This window comes from Hemicordylus capensis, chromosome 5 (assembly GCF_027244095.1).
Source record: "Hemicordylus capensis ecotype Gifberg chromosome 5, rHemCap1.1.pri, whole genome shotgun sequence".
In the NCBI taxonomy this organism is placed as follows: Eukaryota; Metazoa; Chordata; class Lepidosauria; order Squamata; family Cordylidae; genus Hemicordylus; species Hemicordylus capensis.
The window spans coordinates 123,698,927-123,723,626 of record NC_069661.1 but is presented as its reverse complement, the minus strand read 5'-3'; the positions used below and the strand labels follow the sequence as shown (position 1 = coordinate 123,723,626).

General features: G+C 43.3%; 1 protein-coding gene across 11 annotated transcripts in view; it reads left to right on the top strand.

The window, feature by feature from the left end:
• HGFAC (HGF activator) overlaps positions 1-23,810 on the top strand; it is a 61,465-nt gene extending 37,655 nt beyond the window's left edge. For 7 of the 11 annotated variants that reach the window (XM_053256914.1, XM_053256916.1, XM_053256913.1 and 4 more), the window contains 8 exons: positions 1,531-1,641; positions 3,308-3,482; positions 4,633-4,718; positions 5,706-5,955; positions 9,752-9,891; positions 13,681-13,830; positions 16,448-16,596; positions 23,477-23,810. In XM_053256914.1, the coding sequence (XP_053112889.1) occupies positions 1,531-1,641; positions 3,308-3,482; positions 4,633-4,718; positions 5,706-5,955; positions 9,752-9,891; positions 13,681-13,830; positions 16,448-16,596; positions 23,477-23,653 (1,238 nt within the window). In that variant the 3' untranslated portion in view covers positions 23,654-23,810. Of the gene's footprint in view, positions 1-1,530; positions 1,642-3,307; positions 3,483-4,632; positions 4,719-5,705; positions 5,956-9,751; positions 9,892-13,680; positions 13,831-16,447; positions 16,597-21,164; positions 21,264-23,476 lie in introns of all 11 variants that reach the window. The other 4 variants (XR_008308751.1, XM_053256911.1, XM_053256919.1 and 1 more) reach the window with 4 other exon arrangements.
• Positions 23,811-24,700: the final 890 nt, after the last annotated feature.

Sequence of the window (24,700 nt, the reverse complement as noted above, 5' to 3'; positions counted from 1 at the left end):
TCCCCCACCCCCAATACCTGGGTTCTGGAGAGCCCACTCCCCGGTCCTTTTCAGGCAGTGCTTGCTGCCTGACAGCCTGTATTCCCCTTTCTCTCCCTCCAGCAAGAGAGAGAAAGGGAAATAGATGTTTTCAGGCAGCAAGTGCTGCCTGAAATGTCAGGGGGACAGCTCGCTCGGGAGTCTCTAAAGCCCAGGCATGGGCTGGGGTAGTTCACTTGGGGCTCTTCTGGAGCCCAAGCCATCCCCCGTGCACGTGACATCACACAAATGGGAGGTTGCTAGAAGGGCTGCCGGGCAGGGCCGGACCCAAGCCGCCATTCGACTGGCTCCATGCCTGTTTTCTCTGACTGGATTACAAAATCCTGTGGGATAAATGGTGCCTGTAACCTTGGGATCACAGAATTCCATTGGGTAAATGTTGCATTTTAATTTAATTTAATGGGTGGGGGGGGTACACCCCTTCTCCACAGTTGAACATTAGCTTCCCCTCCACTGTGGGGCATATAAGAGAAGCATAAGTTTCCTAACCTGCAGGGAGCTTGCTGGCTGCGCACCACATCTGCAGAGCAGCAGAGACACACAACACAGTCAGAAGAAGTCCCTCCTTGAGGCCACTGGGCCAGTCACAGTGGGTCATTAAGAAAACGAGGAAGCAGGGGCAGGCTGCTGCAAAAAACACGTTGCTGGGGAAATGGGATGGGAATTGCCAGCACAGCATACAAATGAGGTCCTCCTGCCACCACACAGCAAACTTAACACATGAGCAGGCCTGTAACCAGTCTCAAAATTTGGGGCGGGGCGGGGGAGGGATTGCAGAAGTCAGGGGAGGCAGGTTATAAAATGTTCAGTGAAAACAGCCAGTGAGACTGGGGAGGAAAGAGAATTTTGGGGGGTGGCAGGTACACACCGTGCCACCAGCTGGCCACGGGCCTGCATATGAGTAACAGCCGCTGAATGGTTTGAGCCACTCGGTACTTGCAGCAGGATCGCTGGAACTCCAGAAATCCCCTCCAGCACAGAAATAGTTGCAGGGGGGTTAAAATAGTTGCAAATCTGGGGTAAACTGTTGCAGAGCTCTTTGTGCAAGTTTTGCGCTTGTGCAAGAATGCTTTTGCACAATGGAGTGAACATTATATTGTAATGTGCATGTAACATTGCACACTATGTCAGCCAGTAAATATATATTTGTATGGGGGGGGACAGTTCCTTAGACGTTTATTCTGCCCTGTAAACTTGTGTGTGTGTGTGTGTTTTTAATGGAGCGGAGGGAATTCTGTCTCAATTTGTATTAAATATATATTTTTAAATGATGGTTCTGTTTCTGCTCTTGAGACTTTGGGAACAAAATAGGCATTGTCTGGCTTTGATTCTGGTTTTTCCTTGATTTCCTACTAGTTCACCAGTTTCCCAGTAAATAGACAGTCATGTTGCATCCTGTAGCGCAGAATATATATCACAGAAATATTTGCTGTCATAACTGTGCATTCAATTGGGTTTTGGGGTTTGTTTTTTTTGCATTTGACCATCTAGGCTGCACTGTCAATCCATGTCTCCATGGCAGTTCCTGCAGGCAGATTGTCTCCACTGGCAAAACGGTCTGTGGGTGCAAACAGCCATTTGTGGGACAGTACTGCAATATTGGTGAGTATATAGATTTCTTGACATGCAGCTTGGAAAATACCAAATCAAGTTAAATGTACTTCCTTTAACTGAATTCTACTGAGGCCACTGTTATGCTTGAGGCCCTTCTATGATTATTTGTCAGGCGTTAAGAAGACATTTTTGTTTTGGATGTGGATACGAGCTCCTGGTTCCTTAATATTTAGTTCTCATATGTGGAGAGTGAAGTCAATGGTGGCCTTGAGTATTAGGGTGCCTGAGGACCATAGAGTGTGCCTGGTGGGTTCCAGCTTCCTTTCAAAACCAACCCTAGCAAACTTTGAAGGAACATGAGGGGCAGGGAAGGGGGAAAGTTGCTAGCAGCCTCCTCTTCTCTCCTTGTGCTTCTTGCAAACTCTGCAAGAAGTGTGAGAAGCACTTTTTGCAAAGTTTGCAAGGGTCAAATTGATCCCCGAAGAGATGCTTCAATGGCAGTGCCAGGGGGCATCTTGCTACCCTCCTGGAGCCCCAGTAATTTGCCACCTGAAGTGACTGCCTAACCTCACATCATGGAAGGACCACCTATGACTGAAGTTCAGATTGGTTGAAATTTTCTTGTGACACAGCTTGCTTGACAATCCAGTTACATCACTTTTCTACACTACCAATTCCCTCACACTGTTTCCCTGGTCTGATGGACAAAGCAAGGACATAAAATGATCAAGACAGCTAGCCCTCGTTATCATTGGGGTTTTGTTCCTTGGCTACAACTGCTGATAACAGGACTTTGAAGGAATGGGAATTGTGGGGTTAGGTTCCTGGAGATCGGGGGGGGGGGGCTTTTAAAGGCAAAAATAAGGTCTCCAGATGGCCAGCAATGACCCCCCAAGCCCCCAATTCTGCCAATTTCCATAAAATGGCTCAGTTCAGCAAAATGCTGGCCTTTGAGGTCATTTCCAGCCACATAGGAACCACAGATAGCCGAATTTCAGCTATTTTTAGATCCACAATTAAAGAGGCTGGATGTACATGGCCTGACCGTGGATATGTTAAAATGTGGATGCTGGGATAATGAGGGCCACCTGTATAGCACAACAACCACTCCACCCACCATTCTGGTTTCTGATGCCAGACAAAAACGGCAGTTTTCGGTGCTTACCACTAGATGGCAAAGTCCAGCAGAAATGCCAGAGTTACTTTTTAAAAGGGGAGAACAAATAGTAAAGATAACATAATGCAAGAGCAAAGAGATTTTTGTAAAGTCAACATGAATAAATAAAACTGATTGACTCTCAGAATTTCTTAAATGCTCACTGAAGTGATTGAATTACATCATATCTCCTATTGATCATTCTCCAGATGTGTCTCTGGAGAAAACAAGTGTAGAAGTACAACTCCCATATTCCTTAGCTGTAAATGGAAGTTTAGTCCAACAACGATAGTCTCTGGTTGGCCACCCCTATAATAATGTATCATTGGTTTCATCAAACGCTGATATGTCAGCCTTGAGGGTTCACATAAGTTTACAGTTAGAAAAGCATCCTGTCTGTCTGTCTTGTATTTTATCTTGCAACCAAGCTGTTAGGAATAAATAACAACACTTCTAATGTTATGGACAAATCCGGTGGAGACATCCTTTGGGAAATGGAGAATGCAGTAATGGTGGGTATTTCTTTGGCATTTTTGTCACTGTTGTATTTGTATCCAGTTCCTAGTCACCTGTGCTATTCTGGTAATGGGACAGACTACAGAGGTATTACGAAGAAGACAGCCTCTGGAGACAGATGCCTGCTATGGAATTCGGTGTTTCTTGATCAGGAGGTTCATGCTAACACTCTTGAAAGATCTTTGCAACTGGGCTTGGGACCATATTCATACTGTCGGTAAGGAAATGTCCAGAAGATTGGCCTTCAACTGCAGCAACTAGTAACCAAAAGTAAAAGGGAAAGAAAACCAAGAATATTGTGCTAACTTAGTGACTGACTGGTTTATTGTGCTCTGAGATTTTGCAGGCAAGCTTCATCAAAGGCATAACTGGGCAACAGCAAATAACCCCAGGCCCTCAGAGTGGTCCCTTGCTGATCCCTGAACCACTTCTGTGCCCATATGTGGTGAAGCAATTCCCTTTGAAAATATGAAAGGCAGTAGTCATTTACCTCTAGTGCTAACTGAATTGTTCTGGCTTTTATATTTCCAAAGGAAGTACATTTCCTTTGGGGTGGGAGGGAGCAAAACATTTAAAACATTAAATCAGACTAAGCATCTATGTCCATGAATTCCTTCCATTCCTTCTCTGTCCCAGTAGCCCATGATACAGCTTGAAATCTGTTTTGCACCCAGCATAGTCTAACCTAATTGTCTTTATGGTACCTTATCTTAAAATGTTTACAAACTGCACATTCTGGGCTTTTCCACTGTGCCCTCACCTTCTCTTCCCACACCTTCCCTTTTATTGCTTTTACTGAAGAGCTAATGTGAAGAGGACTTTTGAGGAACTGAGAGGTTGCTTACTACAATATTGTGACAGTTAGCTCTGATTAGAACCCCCTAGAGTGCTGTTCCCTTTTGAATTCCCCCCCCACCAATGAACCAAAATGGCTATCTCCGATGTCTATATACATGAATACTGAAAAGGAAAGCTTGACTCTATCTGTATGTCCCCATCCCATCCCATCTCCACTTCTCGAAATCTGTGTTACTCACTTTTGACATCATTTGTATGAATATCTGAGATTAATTACTTTCCATGATTACAGAAGGTTCAACACTGTTCAACATTTCAACAGTTTAAACTAAATTAAGACATGGAGTGTCTAAACTAAAGGGAAGGGAAGGGAACTTCCCTTCAACAAAATGAAGGGGAATTCTGACAGCACAGTTCTTTGGGGTTTAGAACTGCAGGCATATGAAAAACAAATAAAAGCGGCAATGAGCATGTGACTAGAAGAGAGAAAGAGAGAATGTGTACATTTTAGCAAAGTCAGTGTTTGTCAAACATTAAAGGGCAATTATCTCCCCTTTCCCATGTATTAGAAATCCAGATGGTGATGATAAACCATGGTGCTATATAGTGAAAAACAACATCATATCTTGGGAATACTGCAATATTACAAGATGTCGTAAGTAACACATTTATATCCTGTCCTAAGACTTCATTTCATCCATGAGATTCAGTTTGGACCATACTATCAAAATTAACATGTTTAAGGAAGGAAGTGACATTAGCAAGTGTAAAGGAGGAGCAATTTTTCTTAAGTATGAAGTACCATTTCTTAAGTAGCATAGCATAGTCTTTATTTCGGTCTTTGACCAGCATAAATTTCAGAGTCAGAGATTTCCACAGCAGATAACTTCTGGTGCAGTAGCTCCATAGTCCTACCTAAAACTACTCCCCTCCCAAACTCCTTTCCCCTCTAGACTCTGCTCAGATGCTGTCTTGCCACTTTAAGAGGAGTCCTTAAAGAGCCACTGCTCTTGGTGCCCATTGTGCCAGTTCTCATGCATGGTGTTGTCTAAAGACATTTAGATAAGGTTGCCATTGTTTTCCTCCGGGCCTCCTATCTCCAGCTTGGTGGGAAATATGTGTGTCTTGGAAGGAACTGGGAAACTGGAGTTGCATGAGGTTTGGGGAATATTTTGTGGCTGGTACATAGCTTATGGGAAGGATCTATACAAGTGCCTGAGTTTGGGACAACATGAACTTGCATTAATAATATAGTTCTAACAGACACATCTCAGATAGTAAATGCAGAACTCACATGAGAGGGTCAGGCCATTTGGAAAGAACAATGGTGGCTTCAGAGACTGTGCTCTGAAGGTGACATCAACCTGTGCTCTGAAGGTGACATCTGGAGGTGACATCGACATTATTCTTTACAATACTATCCTTCCCGTATGGTTTTTACACTCTGCTGCTCTTACCAGTGTCAGATGAAGCAGCAAGCTAGCCACTGTAAGAACTGGATCTAAAATTAAGCTGGTTGGTGCAGTGTGGTCTGTACTCTGCCACAATGCCGCATTAAAATGCCAAAATCAGAATTCATGTCTACAGTGATATTCTCTGCAATTGAAAGTAAGCAGAATAAAGATATATGTTCTTTACTCAGAGGACAGGAGCAGGCGACCACCCATCCCAGAACCTGAGTTTGCTGTTCATGCGGAAGACACAAGGAGGAATTCATGCGGGAGAAGACATAAGAAGCGAAATTTCCTTAGGCCTAGAATTGTAGGAGGGTCTTTTGCCTTGCCAGGATCTTTTCCCTGGCTGGCTGCCATATATATTGGAAATGCCTTCTGTGGTGGAAGTCTTATCCGTTCCTGCTGGGTGATGGCAGCTGCACATTGTTTCGCTAACAGGTAAAGCCAATGTTTTATCTTATCACATCACTTCCTGTGCCTCAAATTCCACTTCCCAGTCAAGGCACATTTTTCATATTTGCCCCTTGAGTCCAAATGGAGTGGCATCCAAGCCAAGTATCTGCACTACTCAGAAGATCTAGACTGGGGTCCTCCTAGGATCTGTGAAGTAATAATGGAAGGAGGGGACCTCTAGACACTTTCCCTTCACCACTCAGTAATTATAACACCAAGAGTCGGGGGGGTGACATCTAAACATTTCACTTCTGAAATAAATAATGGGAATGGAATTGTGTTTTATGAAATGTGCTTCTTGACATAGATGTTTTATATAGGACGTTTAGGTTTAAGTATCAGTAGACTGATACCGTAGGCTTTTCCTCTCATTTCCAACATCTAACCCCAGGAAGGCAGAAGTGATGTTTCATGTCAGTTCAGGAGGGATTTAAAAAAAAAAATTAGTTTAAGTACTGGTAAAAAATCCTCCTTTATTTCCCCTCTTCATGACATCAAGAATTTAGCATTCCACTAATTTAGTATTTAATATTCCCAACAAAGATGGGCCTTCAAGATCAACCTTCTAGTAGACTTAGGATTACCATTCCAACCATCAGATTCAAGAAATAGATGCTTAGTCTGACTGAATGTTTCAAATATTTTGATCCCACTCCAAAGGCTATCAAAAGGCATTTCAGGCCTGCCTATGTGAGAAATTAGAATCATATTGTCTATAAAGCAAAGTTTTTGGGGAGCCAAGAAGTTATTGGCAAAAATGAAGGTTCCTTATAATCTGAAGTAATATCATTGATATATAAATGAAACAAAAAGTGGGTTAAAATGCCGCCTTGCTGGGCTCCTGTGGTTGCTTTTCTTTGCAGAGGTATCTACAAATAGAACTTTGAACAGATGTAACAACCTGTGTTGGAAGGTTTTAACCTTTCCCTGTTTATGGCGTTATATGAGCCAATGTTTAGGAAATAATCAAAGACAGCCACAAGTCAATCAAAGAGGTGACTCCCTCCAACTAAGGGGAAGGGCCGAAAAATGTGTGAGTGAGTGTGAGTGAGTGAGTGCATGCATGCATGCATGCATTCATGTGGAAACAAAAGGCTGGCCATTTAGTAGAATATGAGAGACAGTACATTCTGAGAGGGTCAAATTAGGCGTGATATCTCTGATATCATGATATCTATTTACAATTCCTTCTTTTTTAAAAATAGCAGCTGTGGGCAGCCCTCCAATTGGGACCATAATGTGTGTAAACGAAGGTTAAAATCCTTGTTCCATGACAAAAATTGCACACACACACCCAGTAGTACTTGTTTCAAGCTGCTACTGGTATCAATAGTAGCTTCCCTTGAGGATAAAAACAGCTGTCAGACTGGTTTTGATTGGGGCTATGGTGCAGGGAGAAGCGTTTTTAAAAACACAACCCTCCCCCTGCACTACAGTCCTGAGTTAGAGTGAAGAGCCTCATTCTAAAGCTTCTATTTATTTTTTAAAAATAAGCTGGAAAGATGACCATGTGTTTAATATCAGGAGTACAGTGCCTATTTCGGGGGATCTGACATGGGGTAGCAGACCTGCTGCCTAGTAGGAGCATATGCTGTTTTAACCCACTTAGGTTCTGCTTATGTGTTTGTAAGTAAAGCAAGTACTATGCCAACACCGTAAGTCTTCCGTGTCATCTCATCCAAAGGAAACCAAAACTGGATCCCCAAGACTTCTCACTGCTGGGAGAAGTGGGGAGCAAGCTAGCAGTGGCTGACATACTGTACTCTCAATTTTCACGAAACGTGGGTGCAATTGCTCAAGAGGGCTGTTGTGCTAAAATGCATACAGAATACTGAACAGTATGATAGTCAGCATCTCTTTACATGTGTAACTCATTAAAAAAAAACAGCATCTCAGGAGACTAGCGAAGGATGGGATCCGAAAAGAGACTGTCTTCCAAGGGATGAAGGTTGGGGGCAAATATTTCAAGGTTGTTGGAGGAGAGAATAAAAGTTCTGAAGCAGCTGAGAAAGAGAATTTAGACTTAATGGTCTAAGACTTAGACTTAGACTTAGACTTAATGGTCTAAGAATTGCCTTAAGTTGTTATTAGCATGTAATGTGACTTCTTGATTAATAATACCATTTCTATTCACCATTCAGTTTTTCAATAATTATTCATGAGAGTTTTGTAAGAACTGGCTCACGCAGGGGCGTAACAAGAATAGGGCAAGGGAAGGCAGTTGTCTGGGGGCCCACTGCCTTGGGGGGGGAGTCACATGACTGCCCCAGCCACGCACCCACCCAGGCTTCCTTCAGTTGTATCCATTCTCCGAAATTGATATGAGTGTGAAGACCTGGAGCTACCAGAACAGCATGTCTTTCTCTAGTACCATTAAATGACTTGCATCGTCCACAGTTTACAAAACCCAGTGAGGTGGGAGCATTTTAAAATCTTGTCTCTGGGCCCACTCCAACCTTGCTACACCCCTAGGCTCACGTACTACACAACATAACATGCACACTGTGATGTTTCCAGCACACAGTTGTGCAACCACACTCTTGCGCAACTGCAAAAATGACACAGCTGCAGTTGCACAAGGGCACAGTTGCCCAACTTTGTCTGAGCAGCAGTTGGTATCTAGAACTTGGACAAAAATAGACTTTAAAAGCACACTCTGTGCATTGGCAAGACTTTGTTTTGCATTCTGAGCTGCTGCAGAAGAATTTTTGAGGAAAAATAACATTTGCTTCATATGGCATCAAGTATTGTGAGTTAGACAAATTCATATTTAAACCTTGTAATGTTTTGGAACATTACTAAAAAGCTCTTCCAGGTAATCACAGTAGTTGTTTTCCCCCAACCTGGCCAGTTATTATATTCCCAGATCTTATTTATTTTTTAAAGGCTTATACCTTACAGCAACTGTTTTCAGAACACATCATGTTACTATGAGCAAAAAAAGAGGGTTTTTTTTAAAGGACATTGTTAGAGTGAATGGGACATCTGTTGATCAATAGAATACTCAGTAGCTATTGATAAATGCACAGAATTAATGCCCAAGGGAAGAATTCTACTTCTATTGTACCCAGTGGGTTGACTCAGATGTCACATGCAGTCAAGATTAAACCTTGGCTTCATGTACTGTCAGTCAGCCTCACATGCGTTCTTTCCCCTCGCTTCTGCTTGCATGAGCCTCAGAAGTATTCTCCTTCTGACTGTGGTTAGGAATAAATCAAGATTGCTTACGATGCCCAAATCGACCCATCTTGACATTCTATCCCAATTTGCAAAATAAACTACAATCTGAATCCAGCTTCAAACCTTTTATTTTGCAATTTTGGATAGAATAAGCCAGGATCTGTCAGTTCAGACCTCTCCGCTAACCCTGGCTTGTTTCTAACTAATGTATGAAGCAGAATTCTTCCACATGTGCAGGCATGGTAGAGGGGAGCATGCCCTCCCAATGTTGAGAGACAGTATGCAAAGCCAAGGTTTTAATATTGGTGCTGCATGACATCTGAATCACCCATTTAATTTAGCCTCAGCATGATATTTCAGAACAGTGGTTCCCAACCAGGGTTCCTCCAGATGCTGCTGAACTACAACTCCCAGCATCCCCAGCCACAATAAATTGTTGTAGTTCAGCAACATCTGGAGGAACCCTGGTTGGGAACCACTGGTCTAGATAGTATCCGGAACTGTTACCCTAGCTGAATATGAAAAAATAATCCTTGTTGTCTGTTTCCCCTTTCATATGAAAGGGGAAAAAATAATCCTTCTTGTCTGTTTCCCCTTTCAGCCCATTGAAGTCAACAATTCGTGTTGTTTTGGGACAGCATTTTTTTAATAAAACAACAGATGTCACTCAAGAATTTGAGGTAGAGAATTACATCATGTTCCCTTCCTTCACTGTATACAAGCCACATGAAAATGATATTGGTGAGCATTTTTCTCAGTTTTAATTTTATCTCAGATTGGTAACTTCCATTTATTTGGTTAAATACATAGTGTATCTTTCCACAGGACAGGTAAGTGTATGGGTAAATTCCCACATAGAGCAAGCTAGCATCATTAGAAAATAAAGGCTAAAAATATGGTTTCTTCTCCATTTACACAATGGGACATAAGTTGCTTCAATATCAACATCTCTTTTTTAAAAAACCAAAGAGGTTTTTTTACCATTCATCAGCTACTTCTGTGTATGGGGTGGGGAAGTTGGTGTACAAATTGAAAACTAGGACAAAAATTCTCTTACACACACTGCAGTTCTGCCATCCAGTATGGTTGCAATTCTGAACTTAGCCAGTATGGTTAAACACCATGTGCAAGAGGCATAGCTAAGGTTGCCATGTTGCTCCTTGGCCACAGGGGTTTTTTAAATGCTCAGTCTTCCTCAATGACCTCCATTACTTCTGGAAGTTGGTAGCTGCTTCAGGTCACTTCATGATGATGCCCTTAATGGCAGTCTCAGCCAGGACCAAGAGCCAGTTGCATGAGAGAGATCATTGTGATTTGCCCCCTCCACAGCTAGGTTTTCAGTATTTCAGCAGCATCCTGGGACACAGCCACAGCAAAGAGCTTCCCATGCTGCCCTGTAGCATAGGAAGGGTTTCACATAGGAATAGGATGGAGTTTGGCCCTAACTGCACTTCAGGCCAGAGCACAGTTTCTGACTGCAGCAGAAGCATTTCCACAAATGACCCCAGACCCATTGCTTTCCAGCAGGTTCCGAGACCACTGTTTATTTCATGGACCTTTATTCTACCTTTTCAACAAATGCAGCACAGTGATACATTTGTTTGTCCCATTTATATACCGCCCTATATAAAATCTCAGTGTCTATATACATTTACAATCTAATCAAACTGAAACCAAAAAATTATATAAACAGATTAAAATTACCATAAATAAAACTTTAAAACATAAACTAAAAGCCTGATAAAACAGGTGTGCTTTCAAAAACTGTTTAAAAACAACCAGAGATGGAGAGATTCTGATTTCATTTGGGAGTGTGTTCCAGAGCCTTGGGACAACCCTAGAGAAGGTCCGGTTTTGAGTCGCCACCAAACAAGCCAGTGGCAACCACAACCAGACCTCCCCCAATGATCTTAATAGGCGGCGGGGTTCATGAAGAAGAAGGTGCTCTCTTAAATACCCGGGGCCCAAGCTGCTCAGGGTTTTATAGGTAATAACCAGCACTTTGTATTTTGCCCAGAAACTAATTGGCAGCCAGTGTAGTTCTTTTCAAATAGGAGTAATATGGTCTCTATGGATGGCCCTAGGGACCAACCTGGCTGCCGCATTCTGCACCAGTTGCAGTCTCCGCACTACATACAAAGGCAGCCCGACTTGGAGTTCATTGCCATAGTCAAGCCTGGATATTATCAGCATATGCACCACTGTTTAAAGATTGTTTGTCTCAAGAAATGGATGTAGTTGACATGTCAGCCGAAGCTGATAAAAAGCACTCCTGGCCACTGCCTCAACCTGAGATATCAGGGAGAGGTTTGGATATAGAGGTACTCCCAAGCTACATACCTGATCTTTCAGGGGGAGTGTAACCCCATCCAGATCAGGCAGATCTAAACCATTTCCTAAGTTCCAGCCTCCAACAAGAAGTACCTCCATTTTGATTGGATTCAATTTCAATTTGTTCTCCCTCACCTAGCCCATTACCAATTCCAAGCAAGCATTTAGAGAGGTTAAGCCATAGATCTGGGTGTCATCAGCATATTGATAGTACCCTGCACGAGATCTCCTGTTGATCTCTCCCAGTGGTTTCATGTACATGTTAAAAACCACTGGAGATAGAATGGAGCCCTGTCAGACTTCATACAATAGCTCTCGCTTTGAAGAGCAACAAGCTCCAAGCGACAGCATCTGGAATCTACCCAAGAGGTAAAAAGCAGTGCCTCCCACTCCCAACCCCCTCAGGTGGTGCAGAAGAATACCATGGTCATTGGTATTGAAAGCCACCAAGAGGACCACCAGGATCACACACCACTGTTGATTCCTAATTAGAGATCATCCAATAGGCCAAGCAAGGCAGTCTCCACCCTATAGCCCACCCAAAAGCTGATTTGAAATAAGTCCAGATAATCTCCTTCTTCCAAGACTGACTGGAATTGAGAAGCCACGATCCTCTCAATCACCTTGCCCAACCATGGAAGATCGGCCTATAATTGCCTAGCTCTGAGGGATCCAATGCAGGTTTCTTCAAAAGTGGTCTAACAATTGCCTCCTTGAGACAAGGAGGCATCTTGCCCTCCTCAGAAAGGCACTGATGATACAAACAAGACCCTCTCCAATAACTTCCCTGCCAAATTGTACAAGCCATGTAGGGCAAGGGTCAAGAGATCAGGTGGTAAGGCGAACTTCCTCAGGAGTCAGAAATTGAAATTGATCCAACATAATCATACAAGAGGACTTGCTGGAAACCTCCATAATAGAGTATGCGATAGCCATGGAATCCAGTTCAGCTCGAATCCAAGAAATTTTATCCACAAAGCATCCTTAAAGATGTCACAGCGAGTCACTGGTGGCTTTAAATTCTGATTTAAGGAAAGAGGGGCACATTCTGGTTCCCCCACAACCCTGGACAACTCTGCTGGATATGAGCTTGCAGAAGCAATGCACGCAGAAACTGCTTCTTTGCTGCACACATTGCCTGAGCTTAGATCTTGATATGTGCTCTGTGCTGTCCTCTGTTGGATTTGAGTCAAGTCTTTCTCCACCTGCGCTCTAATAGGCTGCCGTGCCACTTCACCCACCCCACCATAGTTGATCTGTATACCAAGGGGCTAATTTAGAAGCTGGTGAGATGGGGCACTTAGGAGCAATCATATCTTCCACCTTAGTTAGTTCGTTATTCTAAGTCTGAACCAGGGTGTCCACAGGATCGTTGGTGGACCCAACCTTAAAACCCTCCAAGGCTCCTTGGAATCCTGTTGGATCCAATAACCTTCTCAGATGGACTATCTTAATAGGTCCCTCCCTACTACAGAGGTGGGTTGTGGTTTTTAGTCCAACCTTAACCTTAACCATAATTTCTGTATGTAAACCGCTTTGGGAACTTTGGTTGAAAAGTGGTATATAAATACTCGTATTCATATTTGTATGCTAAGGGCACACATTAACCATTGTGTGAACCAGCTGACAGCCATCTTCTGTGATCCTTCTGTATGTGAGACTGTTTCAACTTCATGTTAAAATGGCAAAGGTTAACTCCCACACTTACCTGAAGTCTTCTTCACACACCACTGTGTAAATGGGTGCAATATAAGAATATCATGCTATTAGAATCTCTTGAGATGCCTTAGAGTCAGCCTTCTAGTCTGTGCAGCCCTAGGACATGGGAGATCAGAAGATGGCTTCAGGGGCAATTTTCAAATGCCTTTTCTTCTGATGAGCTTGGAGCAAGGCTAAGAATACTGTTTGCAGTGATTTAAAAGAGAAAGAGTAGGGGATTCTTCTTTCTAATCTGACCCTTCCCAAATCAAAATAAGCTGTAGAAAAAGCAATCCCACACTATATGAAGGTCTGCGCAACTGGAAAACAGCAGCCTTTGGTGGCACAGATCTGATTAGTTTGTCTTCCTTGTATCCCTAAAATATCCCAGTTAAAAGAGGGTTAGAGCATAATTACCATTTTATCTCCCACAGTGTGTGTGTGTGTGTGTGTGTGTGTGTGTGTGTGTGTGTATAACTGCCATATTTGTTCCTCTTTCAGTTTTAGTTAAACTAAAGAAGACCAACAAGCACTGTGCAAGAAGGTCCCAGTTTGTTAGAACAATCTGCCTGCCAGAAAATGGAATGTCTTTTCCAGATGGTTACAAATGCCAGATTGCAGGATGGGGACATATGCAGGAAAGTAAGTTAGGTGAATGATTTCATTTTTGGAAATGAAACTGATCAGAATTTAGCCAGATATTCAAACTGGACATTAGGATTATAATAGCAAACGTTGTATGTCACAGGTAGTTGTCATACAGCTGATTCAGAAGTAAAATCACTTTCTTGACCAATGGAACTCTTAAGAGGCGAAGAACACCCCACCACCACCACCCTTGTTCTCCTATGCCTGATTTGGCCCTATTTTGCTGAAATGCCTTCTGGATTTTGCCAAAGAGCATGCTATCATTCTGAGCCATAGATTCGCTGCCAGTTTCCAGGGTCTCTTCCACAATAGCCAACAATTCTTCAGATGCTGGAATGAGTAGCGTTTTCTTTTGTTCCAGTCTGCACCCGGGTGTAACAAGGTTGGAATGGGCCCTGGGACAAGAAGCAAAGAGAAAATTGTCACCGCTGGGTGACAGGGGGCTCCCTCCCTGAAGTGCCATGGGGCATTTGTCCCCCTCCCCCTTGTTCAATTGTAGCTACACTTGATCTGCACATGATCCTTCTCCTTTCTGCTACACAATCCTGAAAATTTAAAAAGGACTGAGAACAACAAATACTTATTGGAGAAGATGGCTATGGGCCCCCCAAATGGTTGTATGGCCAAAAGCCAGTGTCAGAACTTAATTATGGAAGGAAGTCCATATGATCACGCATGGAACTTTTTGACAATCTGCTCCCTCAGTGTTACTTGTAGGGTAGTGGCTTAGCCCTGGGCACCACCTTTCACTGACAAAATTGGAAGGAGTTGAGAGGACAGCTGTAAAAATGGAAATGGATTTAGAAGCAAACCTTGTGAAGATGGGCCAAGAAGAGACTGGGTAATATGCTTCGCTTAGAGGGAAAGATGATTAAGGGAAGATCCTCTCATTGTTTTGAAATATTAAAAGAATGTCTAGAAGCAGAGAGGAATTAGTCACACAGGCGGACATCCTGACTAACAAAGTGTGCATGCACATAGGGGCGTATCTAGGGTGGGGCAGGCAGGGCATGTGCCCCGGGCGCCACTTGAAGGGGGGTGCCATTTCTTCTTCTTCTTTTTTTTAAAGGCTGCCGGAAACAAAATGGCCACCGCGCATGCTCAAGTGGCCTCTGTGAGGCCCTAGGCCATACCAGGCCTCACAGAGGCCATTTGAGCATTCGTGGTGGCCATTTTGTTTTCAGCTGCAATTTTTTGGAAAAAAAATTATTTAAAAAAATGGCCACTGCACATGCTTAAATGGTCCCTGTGAGGCCCTAGAGGCCAGCAGGGGGGAGGGGGAACCTTTGCAGACCCCCCGCGGCCTTTAGGAAGCCCCCCAAAGGGGCTAAAGGTAATTTATATATATATATATATATATATATATATATATATATATATATATATATAATATATATATATATATATATATGTCACTGTACACATATTCAGATATGTGACTTGTATGTGACCTTCAGACTTGTATTTTTCTGCTATTATGGTAAAGTTATCTGAAAGATGGGTGTCAGATGTTTGGACAGGGGGCGCAATTTCAATGCTTGCCCTAGGCGCTGTTTTCCCTAGATACGCCTCTGCATGCACATCAGGTGTGCAGGCATATAGCAGCACCTCTTGTACAATTCCCCCATCCTGGGCCCATGCTGTTGTGCAAGAGGGCTAAGAGTCCAGAGCACTCCCTGCACTCGGGAAGCACTTTGTAAGATCAGAAACGTGTCAAATTGGAGGGTTAGCAATGTTTTCCCAATCTTACTAAGCGCTTCTGGTATAAAAGGAGCACTCTGGACTCTCTCTTGTACAACAGCACAAGTGCAGGAGCACAGGGGCAGCAGAAGATGGGGATCAGGAAGTGCAGAAGGACAGGGGCACACTGTTTCCTCTAACAGGGATTCCTAGATGTTGTTCACTACAACTCCCAGCATCCCCAGCTTCAATGGCCTTGGGCTGGGGATTCTGGGAGTTGTAGTCAACAGCATCTGGGAATCCCTGTTAGAGGAACACTGCAGTAGCACAGCAGCACTTTGTGGATGCACAGTGCTGCTGAGTGCCCACACACCCTGCTTGCAACATGCTTCGTTAGGATGTCGGCTGCTGTCCACTGAGGGGAAAAGAGAAAGAAATGCTGGTTTTGAGCACTGCACAGAAACGGATTTAGTTTGGAAATGAGCAAGGAGGACTATGTAGCAAAGCTTAGCAATGGAATACTGCCTCTTGTCACACATTCAGCGTTCAATTGCCTTCTGTGGAGGTTTTCAAATGTAGCTTGAGGTTTGCCTGTGCCAGGAATTCTTCAGAGTTAGGATACTCTAGTGGAGCAGAACACGGCATGATGATCCAGATGGTTCTCTTCCAAAGATTGAACTCCAGTTTCAAATCTAGGAGCATTTAATAGGGGGGACAAAGAAAAATTAGGCATATTCAAGTCGGTTATTTAGTATTTAACTGTACAAAAATCCTGTAGATTGAATCAATATTAGTGGCGTTTCTGTACTGGTAAATGCTGTAACCCCATTGATTATACACACAGAAAATGTTCAGTAGAATATTAGATTTTTCAACACGTCTCATGTAATCTTCTCTAAACACAACAGGAAATGATTTTCTGTGTTATTAATTTCAACAGATGTGTCTGGTTACTCTAAGGTATTGCAAGAAACATTTGTTCCGATAATCCCTGATTACAAGTGTCAAAATTCTGATGTTTATGGAGTTGAGTTTACTGAAAATATGTTCTGTGCTGGTTACCTTGATGGCAAATCAGATGCCTGCCAGGTAATCTTACTATATTTTTTCTTAACTGGATTTCTGTTAGAGTGTGTTAAAAAGTGAGCCTATAGGTATTCATACCATGACAGAAAACATCTTACATCAAACCAATGTGTTTATGTGTCTACCCAAGTGCAATTTTACTTTGCTTCTCTTAAATACTAGTACTGAATGAAGCTATATGAATGAGTTATCAGACATCTTTTGGAGTTGTTTGAGATAAAAATACTGCTACCACTTTAGGATACTCATATTTTGGGGAGCACATAATAATGGAGGAAACTTATTATCTAGACATAAAACTGATTCAAACTGGTTTTCAGGTGGCCTATGGGGTGGAGACGGCCTTGGTCAGCTTCTCCAGTGGGGAACTGACAGAGGGAGTGTGACTCTGTTGGTCCCTTTGGATCTCTCGGAGGCTTTCGATACTGTCAACCATAGTATCCTTCTCTAGGATCTGAGTGGGTTGGGAGTAAGAAGCACTCAGTGGTTCTACTCCTACCTCTCAGGCAGATTCCAAATGGTGTCACTTGGAGACTGTTGTTCCTCAAAATGTGAACTTGTATATATGTCCCGTAGGGCTCCATACTGTCTACAATGCTTTTTATCTCTCCCAGCATGAAACTGCTCTGAAAGATCATCAGGAGATTTGGTGTAGGGTGTTATGCTAATGACACCCAAATCTATTTCTCCATGTTAATATCACCAGGAAAAAACATAACCTGCCTAAATGCCTGCCTGGAAGCAGTAATGGGCTTGATGAGGGATAACAAAATGAGACAGAATCCAAATAAGACGACAGTATTTATTATGCAGGATCGGAACTCAGGAGACCATTTTGATCTGCTGGTTCTGGATGTGGTCACACCTCCCCAGAAAGAACAGATACACAGTCTGGGAGTGCTTCTGGATCCAAACCTCTCCCTGGTGTCTCAGGTTGAGGCAGTGGCCAGAGGTGCTTTCTATCGGTTTTGGCTGGTATGCCAGCTGTGTCCATTTCTTGAGATAAACAACCTCAGAACAGTGGTAATTCCAGGCTGGACAAAACAGCTGGTAACCTCCAGGCTGGACTGCTGGAATGCACTCTATGTGGGGCTGCCTTTGCACATAGTCTGGAAACTGCAGTTGGTACAGAATGTGGCAGCCAGGTTGGTCTCTGGGTCATCTCGAAGAGGCCATATTACTCCAATATTAAACAAGCTGCACTGTGTACCAGTAAGTTTCTGGGCAAAATACAAGCTGCTGATTGTAACCTATAAAGCCCTAAAGAGCTTAGGCCCAGCGTATTTAAGAGAACGTCTTCTTCACTATAAGCCCCATTGCCGATTGAGATCATCTGGAGAAGTTTGTCTGCAGTTGCCACAGGGGCGGGCCTTTTCTGTTGCTGCCCCGAGACTCTGGAATGCTCTCCCTGCTGAAATAAGAGCCTCCCCATCTCTGACAACTTTTAAACAGTTGCTAAAGACACATTCATTCACCCAAGCTTTTAAACTAGACTTGTGGTTTTAAATTGTTTTGGGGCTTTAGTTTCTGTTTTAATTTGTTTATGTTTTTGTAAACCACCCAGAGATGGAATTTCAGTGTAGGGATGTGCAAAATATTTGACCGAATCGATTCAAATTCTGATCGATTTGACTAGAATCTGCTTGCACAGAACAGGATTTGTTCAAATTGATTCGAATTTGCCTATTTGCCTAAACTCAAATCAAATTTGCTCAAATGAGATGTGAATTCAATTAGAATTCACCTGAATTTGAATCAATTCAAATGAATCTCATTCTCTGCAAGCATATTTGATAGTGGATGGATTCAGTCAAATGGATTCAGTTGACCACAGAGCCCTGTGGTTGTCTTTGCTAGAATGCAGGAGGGTTTAGCATTGCCATCTCCCATGCAATATGAGATGATGCCTTTTAGCATCTTGCTATATCGCTACTTCCATAGTCTGGGAAACATACCAGCAGGGATTCAAATCGGCACCCTCTGGCTCTGTGTGTGTGTGAGTGTGTGTGGTAGTGTAGGCTGGTAGAAATGTCAATTATCAAGATTTCTAGTAAACGTAATATGGTTAGCATGAGTCCAGAGTAAGTTGGTATTTTGCTTTATTTCCTTATCACACCTATGCAATGGGAATGCTGGCTCATGTGCTATGCAGTGCAATGTGGGTGTGTGGAACACTGTCCATACTGCTGCGTGCATGTAGACACTGTTGGCGGTGTTGCACCCCGGGTCAGCTCCTTCTGGCATAAAACTGCACAAACACAGTTATGCATCAGGATGCCCATTGAAAATAATAGGTCCATTATTGCATTTGCGCAACTTTACACCAGAAAGGAGCTGGCCTGGATGACACCACCACTTGCAGTACTTACACATGTGTGTGCGTACACACACACACACACACAGCAGTGTGGGCAGTGTTCCAACTGTCCATGTTGCATTGCACAGTGTGCAAGTCACTATTATTTTGTGTTAAGTGAAGAGAGACCTTTCCCTCTGGCATTTATATAGGTTAAATGCTTTCTTAAAGACCGTTCACACTCTTTCTGCTTTGATGTGGGTAGAATGAAGGAATTTGGCAATCCGAACATGTCAGCATACATCTATAGGTGTGTCCTCACTTTCGAGGAACTAGAGTGCTGGCTCTATATTTAAGGCCTCAGTTTGCTTCTATGATCTGCTGAAACAACTTCATTGTGGACACGTGTGCTGCTGCTTCTTGTTCTTGATTTCCCTGGCTTCTGGCCCTTTGCTTGTTTTTGGAATTCAACCCTGCCTGCTCCTAATGTACTGATCTTGCCTGCCCCTACTGGACTGATCTCTAGCTCCTGACCTCCTGCTTGTTTGGTTTTGCCTTGCCTGCTCCCACAGTGTGCTTACTGCCACACCTGGCCTGCCCAGGTACAACAGCCTCTTTGCAAAGACAACTGTATTGGAGGCAGGTTAACTTGCTGTTATTTAGGTCATCAAGATATCCTACGATGATGTCTATGGCCATTTACTGATTCTAGTCTCTTCTCAACAGTTTACCTAATTATATCACCATATCACTTGTCCACTGCTAACTGAGCAAAGAGGCAACTTTTTAAAGTGGCAATTCTCTTTTATTTAGTGGTGGGGGGAGCAACTGGCCCTATCCATCCCCAGCACAGCATCCCTCCAGTGGCTGTTGCTGGTGTCTATCTTATGTTTCTTTTTTAGATTGTGAGCCCTTTGGGGACAGGGAGCTATATTATTTACTTATTTATAAATATGTAAACCATTTTGGTAACTTTTGTTGAAAAACAGTATATAAATATTTGTTGTGTTGTTTGTAATATTGGAGTCTTTTGTTGGAGATGAACTTCCAGTGCATTGACCTTTTTCACCAACTGTCCTAATGACCATTGGGAGTAGAGACAGTGAGTGAGGGTCTCCCTATCTGTCCCTACTCTATGACCCCTGAGCTGACTCTGCAGCACTTCCTGTGCTGAGTCACAATCCTTCCTTTCCTCCTAGAGAGCGGATGGAAACATCTCTCTCTCTCTCTCCTTACCTATCCACTATGTAGTCCTTTAGATTAGAGATAGGTCTTTCCTGTCTAAGTGTATTTAACCAATAAATGTTTAGTGTTTAGTCATACAAGGATCTCCATGTCTTTTCTCTAAATAGCTGCAATATCCAAACCATCCTCTGCTACCTACTCTGTAACTGGAGTGTGTGCTCATTCCTTATAGTGCTCTGCTATTTTGCTTATTGTGGGTAAAAATCAACAACCTCTAACATCTTTTCCTCTGTGCCTATGACAATACACTTGTCTACCAGTCCGTGAGAGTGATAGCTAATTCCTTAAGGCCATCTACCACTATAGATGCCAGCTTATAATATGCCTTCTCTAACAGAAGTTTTTTTATTTTGGAAGCCGCCACCTCCAAAAAACCAATCTCTTCAGGCAATTCAATATCACTAGTTGGGCCGGGTGCAGAGCATCTGCGCCTCTGGCCGGCCCCCGCCCACCCACCACCGCTGCCTCCCCCCCCGCCGCCCACCTGGTTTTCTGGCTGGCTGGCCAGCCTGCTTCTCCACCCTGCCCGCTTCCCCCACCCCATACTTTCTGGCTGGCAGGCTGGGCAGCCAGCTCACTTCTTCTCCCACCACCACTACCACTCCCTGCGCTTTTTGTCTGGCAAGCCAGCTGGAAAGTCGGCCCGCCATCTCCTCCCACCAGCCCACCAACTCCCAGCAGCGACCGCCTCCTCCCACTGGCCAGGCCGCCGCCTCCTCCTGCTCCCGCTGGCCAGGCTGGCCCACTGCTGTGGCCAGTATCCCTATTTTCTCCCCCGTCCCCATCACTATCCTATCCAGCAGCTGTTTGCAAACTCTCGCACAGGATTAGTGCCACGCATGGGATTAGTGATGGATACGTTTAAGAGAATTATATATAAAGAAGATATTAATCACTTAGTACCTAAATTCAGGGATAGCAAAGTGATAAATGCCTTTGAAGCTGCAATTAGTCACAGCCTATCCAAAATGAATTACGTGCCCTAAAAGAATGCCTCTAAAGGGAAAAACCAGGTTGTCATGTGTTTTAGGCATTTTGATGTGGCATGTCCTCGGAGAGTACAAATGAAAGTACATTAACTAGATGTTGCATCTCGGAGGCTGGGATCCACTCTGACATGAAAAGAATGGTAAGTGCAGCACATACTGAGCTATTTGACATAACTCACTAAAAGCCCCTGACAAAGAAGCCTTCGTTGAATGAGAACAGACCATATTGATTTTATGGGTCCAATAAATACACACATACACACAAAGTGAGATCACCTAACACAAATCTCCACTGCAACCTGTTTTCAGTAAACAAATTACTGTATGTTGTCATAATGGGGTAGCCTTTCTATAAGTCTCGTTAAGGATGTAATAATCAGCTGAAATATAGCATGAGCTGCCATCATTGCACCTCACGGTCCCAACCAAATGGCCAAGGAAAGTTGCAGACGAGGAATGCTAAAGACTTGCCAGGTTCCTCACTACTCACCTATTACTGAATGCCTAACTCCAAGAGCTGCTTCTGAGAGTCATTTTTAAATGTGTCCTGGTTGTAAATCTTAGACATTCACTCCCATTCAACACCATTTCCATTTTTATTTACTTGCTTACTTTTATTTGTACTCCGCCCCAACATCTGTCTCTGGGTGGTTTACAGCAACATAAACAAATTAAAACAGAAACAAAAACTTTAAAACAATTTAAAACCACAAGTCTAATTAAAAAGCTTAGGTGAATAAATGTGTCTTTAGATATTTTTTTTAAGTTGTCAGAACCTATGTCAGCAGGGAGCACATTCCAGAATCTCAGGGCAGCAACCAGTGTTCTCTCTAATGTTTTTCATCTGTGTGCGGAATTAGATTTGTTCTGCGCAGCAATATCAAGGCAACATCAAGGCATTCAGGGTGGGACCTTCCCAATTCAACCAGAGCGGGATCTAAAATTAAATGAGTGGACATTTTAAAATAAGTGAGCTGTTGCCAGAACCTAAGGGGTATAACCGTGGTTCAAATGGGCCGTAATCCAGAATTTGGCTTTTAAAAAGCCAAATCTGGCAAAAGAGCGGTTTGCACGCCTTAGAGGGGACTCTGGCGGCAACAGAAAAGGCCCATCCCTGTGTAGCCACCAGATGAGCTGCAGATGAACCTCTCCAGATTATCTCAATGGGCGATGCTACTAATGGTGAAGACGACATTCCCTTAAATACCCAGGGCCTAAGTGTTTAGGGCTTTATAGGTTACAATTAGCACCTTGTATTTTGCCCAGAAACTTATTGGTACCCAGTGTAACTCTTTTAATATAGGAGTAATATGGCCTCTTTGGGATGACCCGGAGACCAACCTGGCTGCCATATTCTGCACCAACTGCAGTTTCCAGACTATGTGCAAAAGCAGCCGCACATAGAGCACATTGCAGTAGTCAAGTCTGGAGGTGACCAGCAGATGTACCACTGTTCTGAGGTTGTTTATCTCAAGAAACCTACGCAGCTGGCATACTAGCCAAAACTGATAGAAAGCACCTCTGGCCATTGCCTCAAGCTGAGACACCAGGGAGAGGTTTGGATCCAGAAGCCCTCTCAGACTGTGTATCTGTTCCTTCTGGGGAAGTGTGACCCCATCCAGAACCAGCAGATCAAAATTGTCTCCTGGGTTCACTTGAATGGCCCACTTACTTAGTGGCTTTAAAAAAATGTTACATTAGTCAAGGAAGGGACCATGTAAATAGGAGCAGGACTAGTTAGGAACATAGGAAACTGCCATATACTGAGTCAGACCATTGGTCTATCTAGCTCAGTATTGTCTTCACAGACTGGCAGCAGCTTCTCCAAGGTTGCAGGCAGGAATCTCTCTCAGCCCTATCTTGGAGAAGCCAGGGAGGGAACTTGAAACCTTCTGCTCTTCCCAGAGCAGCTTCATCCCCTGAAGGGAATATCTTGTAGTGCTCATACATCAAGTCTCCCATTGATATGCAACCAGGGCAGACCCTGCTTAGCTATGGGGACAAGTCATGCTTGCGACCACAAGACCAGCTCTCCTCTCCCTGCAAGCAACTCTGTTCCATTCATTTTGGCCACAAAAACTTATATTTGCTTTGGTCCTGGACCAAAGCAGTTTTCCTAAATAATCACGGAGGTATCTGGACTTGTTCCACACAAGATCCTGGTAGCTGGTGGCCAGAAACGACACTGCCTTCTGAGATTACCCTCATCCTTCAGTGACATTACAGCAAAAGAACTATCAACGGGGTCACCTGAGCTCTAGAGCCATTGGGAAGCAAGTCTTAAAACTGGGCTGGAAGAAGGAAACAGTTTGGTGATAAACGTTTTGACTTTGTTTTTTTGTCTTTGGGACAGGGCGACTCTGGAGGACCACTGGCCTGTGAAAAAGATGGAATAACATACGTGTATGGCATTGTGAGCTGGGGTGAAGGCTGTGGCCAGCCTGGAAAGCCTGGTGTTTATACAAAAGTGTCAAAATATGTGGACTGGATCAATGCAAAGACACAACCAACTCCAAAAGCAGAATCATAGCATTTTACAGTACTACTGTAGTTCACATTTTGTTGTGGATTGCCACAATAATGGTTTATAATACTAAGTATTGTTATAAAAAGGCAATCTGTTCCAGCTTTTTGTACCTATATCACAATAATGAATGTGTTCACATAAACTTTACTTGTTAATAATATTGATGCCACAAAACCAGAATTCGAGGCTCAGGTCTTGCCTTTATAGCAATAGTAATAGCACTTACATTTATATACCGCTCTATAGCTGGAAGCTCTCTAAGCGGTTTACAATGATTTAGCATATTGCCCCCCAACATTCTGGGTACTCATTTTACCGACCTCGGAAGGATGGAAGGCTGAGTCAACCTTGAGCCCCTGGTCAGGATCGAACTTGTAACCTTCTGGTTACAGGGCGGCAGTTTTACCACTGCGCCACCAGGGGCTCTTTATAGAAGTCTTCTAAAAATGTGAGACCTAAAATATGTACAAGAGTCCAAGCCAGGGATATCCATCCATTGATGCCAAACATATGTATTGATAAAATGGGAAAAGTTAGACAACAAAAAAGCTGGCACGCCAGACATTTGTTACCTTATTAACTAGAACATAATACATTGTCATGAATGCAATCCAGATTAGGTAACAATAGGAATAGGCTTGAAAGAAGTTGTAATCTAACATTCATTCATTCATTCGATTTCTATACTACATTTCCAAAAATGGCTTATATCTAATATAAGATAGATATCTCAGAAAAGGTTTGCTAAATTAGACCAAAAGTCCATCAAGGACCTTTGGCCAACACTCTGTTTCCTGCAGTATCCAACCAGTATTAGGAAAGCCCACAAGAAGGGCATCAAGGCAATAGCTCCCCGCAGGTGTTCCCCTCCCAGCAACTAGTATTCAGACCTGTAATGCCTCTGAACACTGAGGTTCCACATAGCCATAATGACTAATAGTCACTGACAGACCTCTCTGCCATGAATTTGTCTAGGCCTCTGTTTTAAGTCATCTAAACTAGTGGCCAAGATCACTTTTGGTGGCAGCAAATTCCATAAATTAACTATAC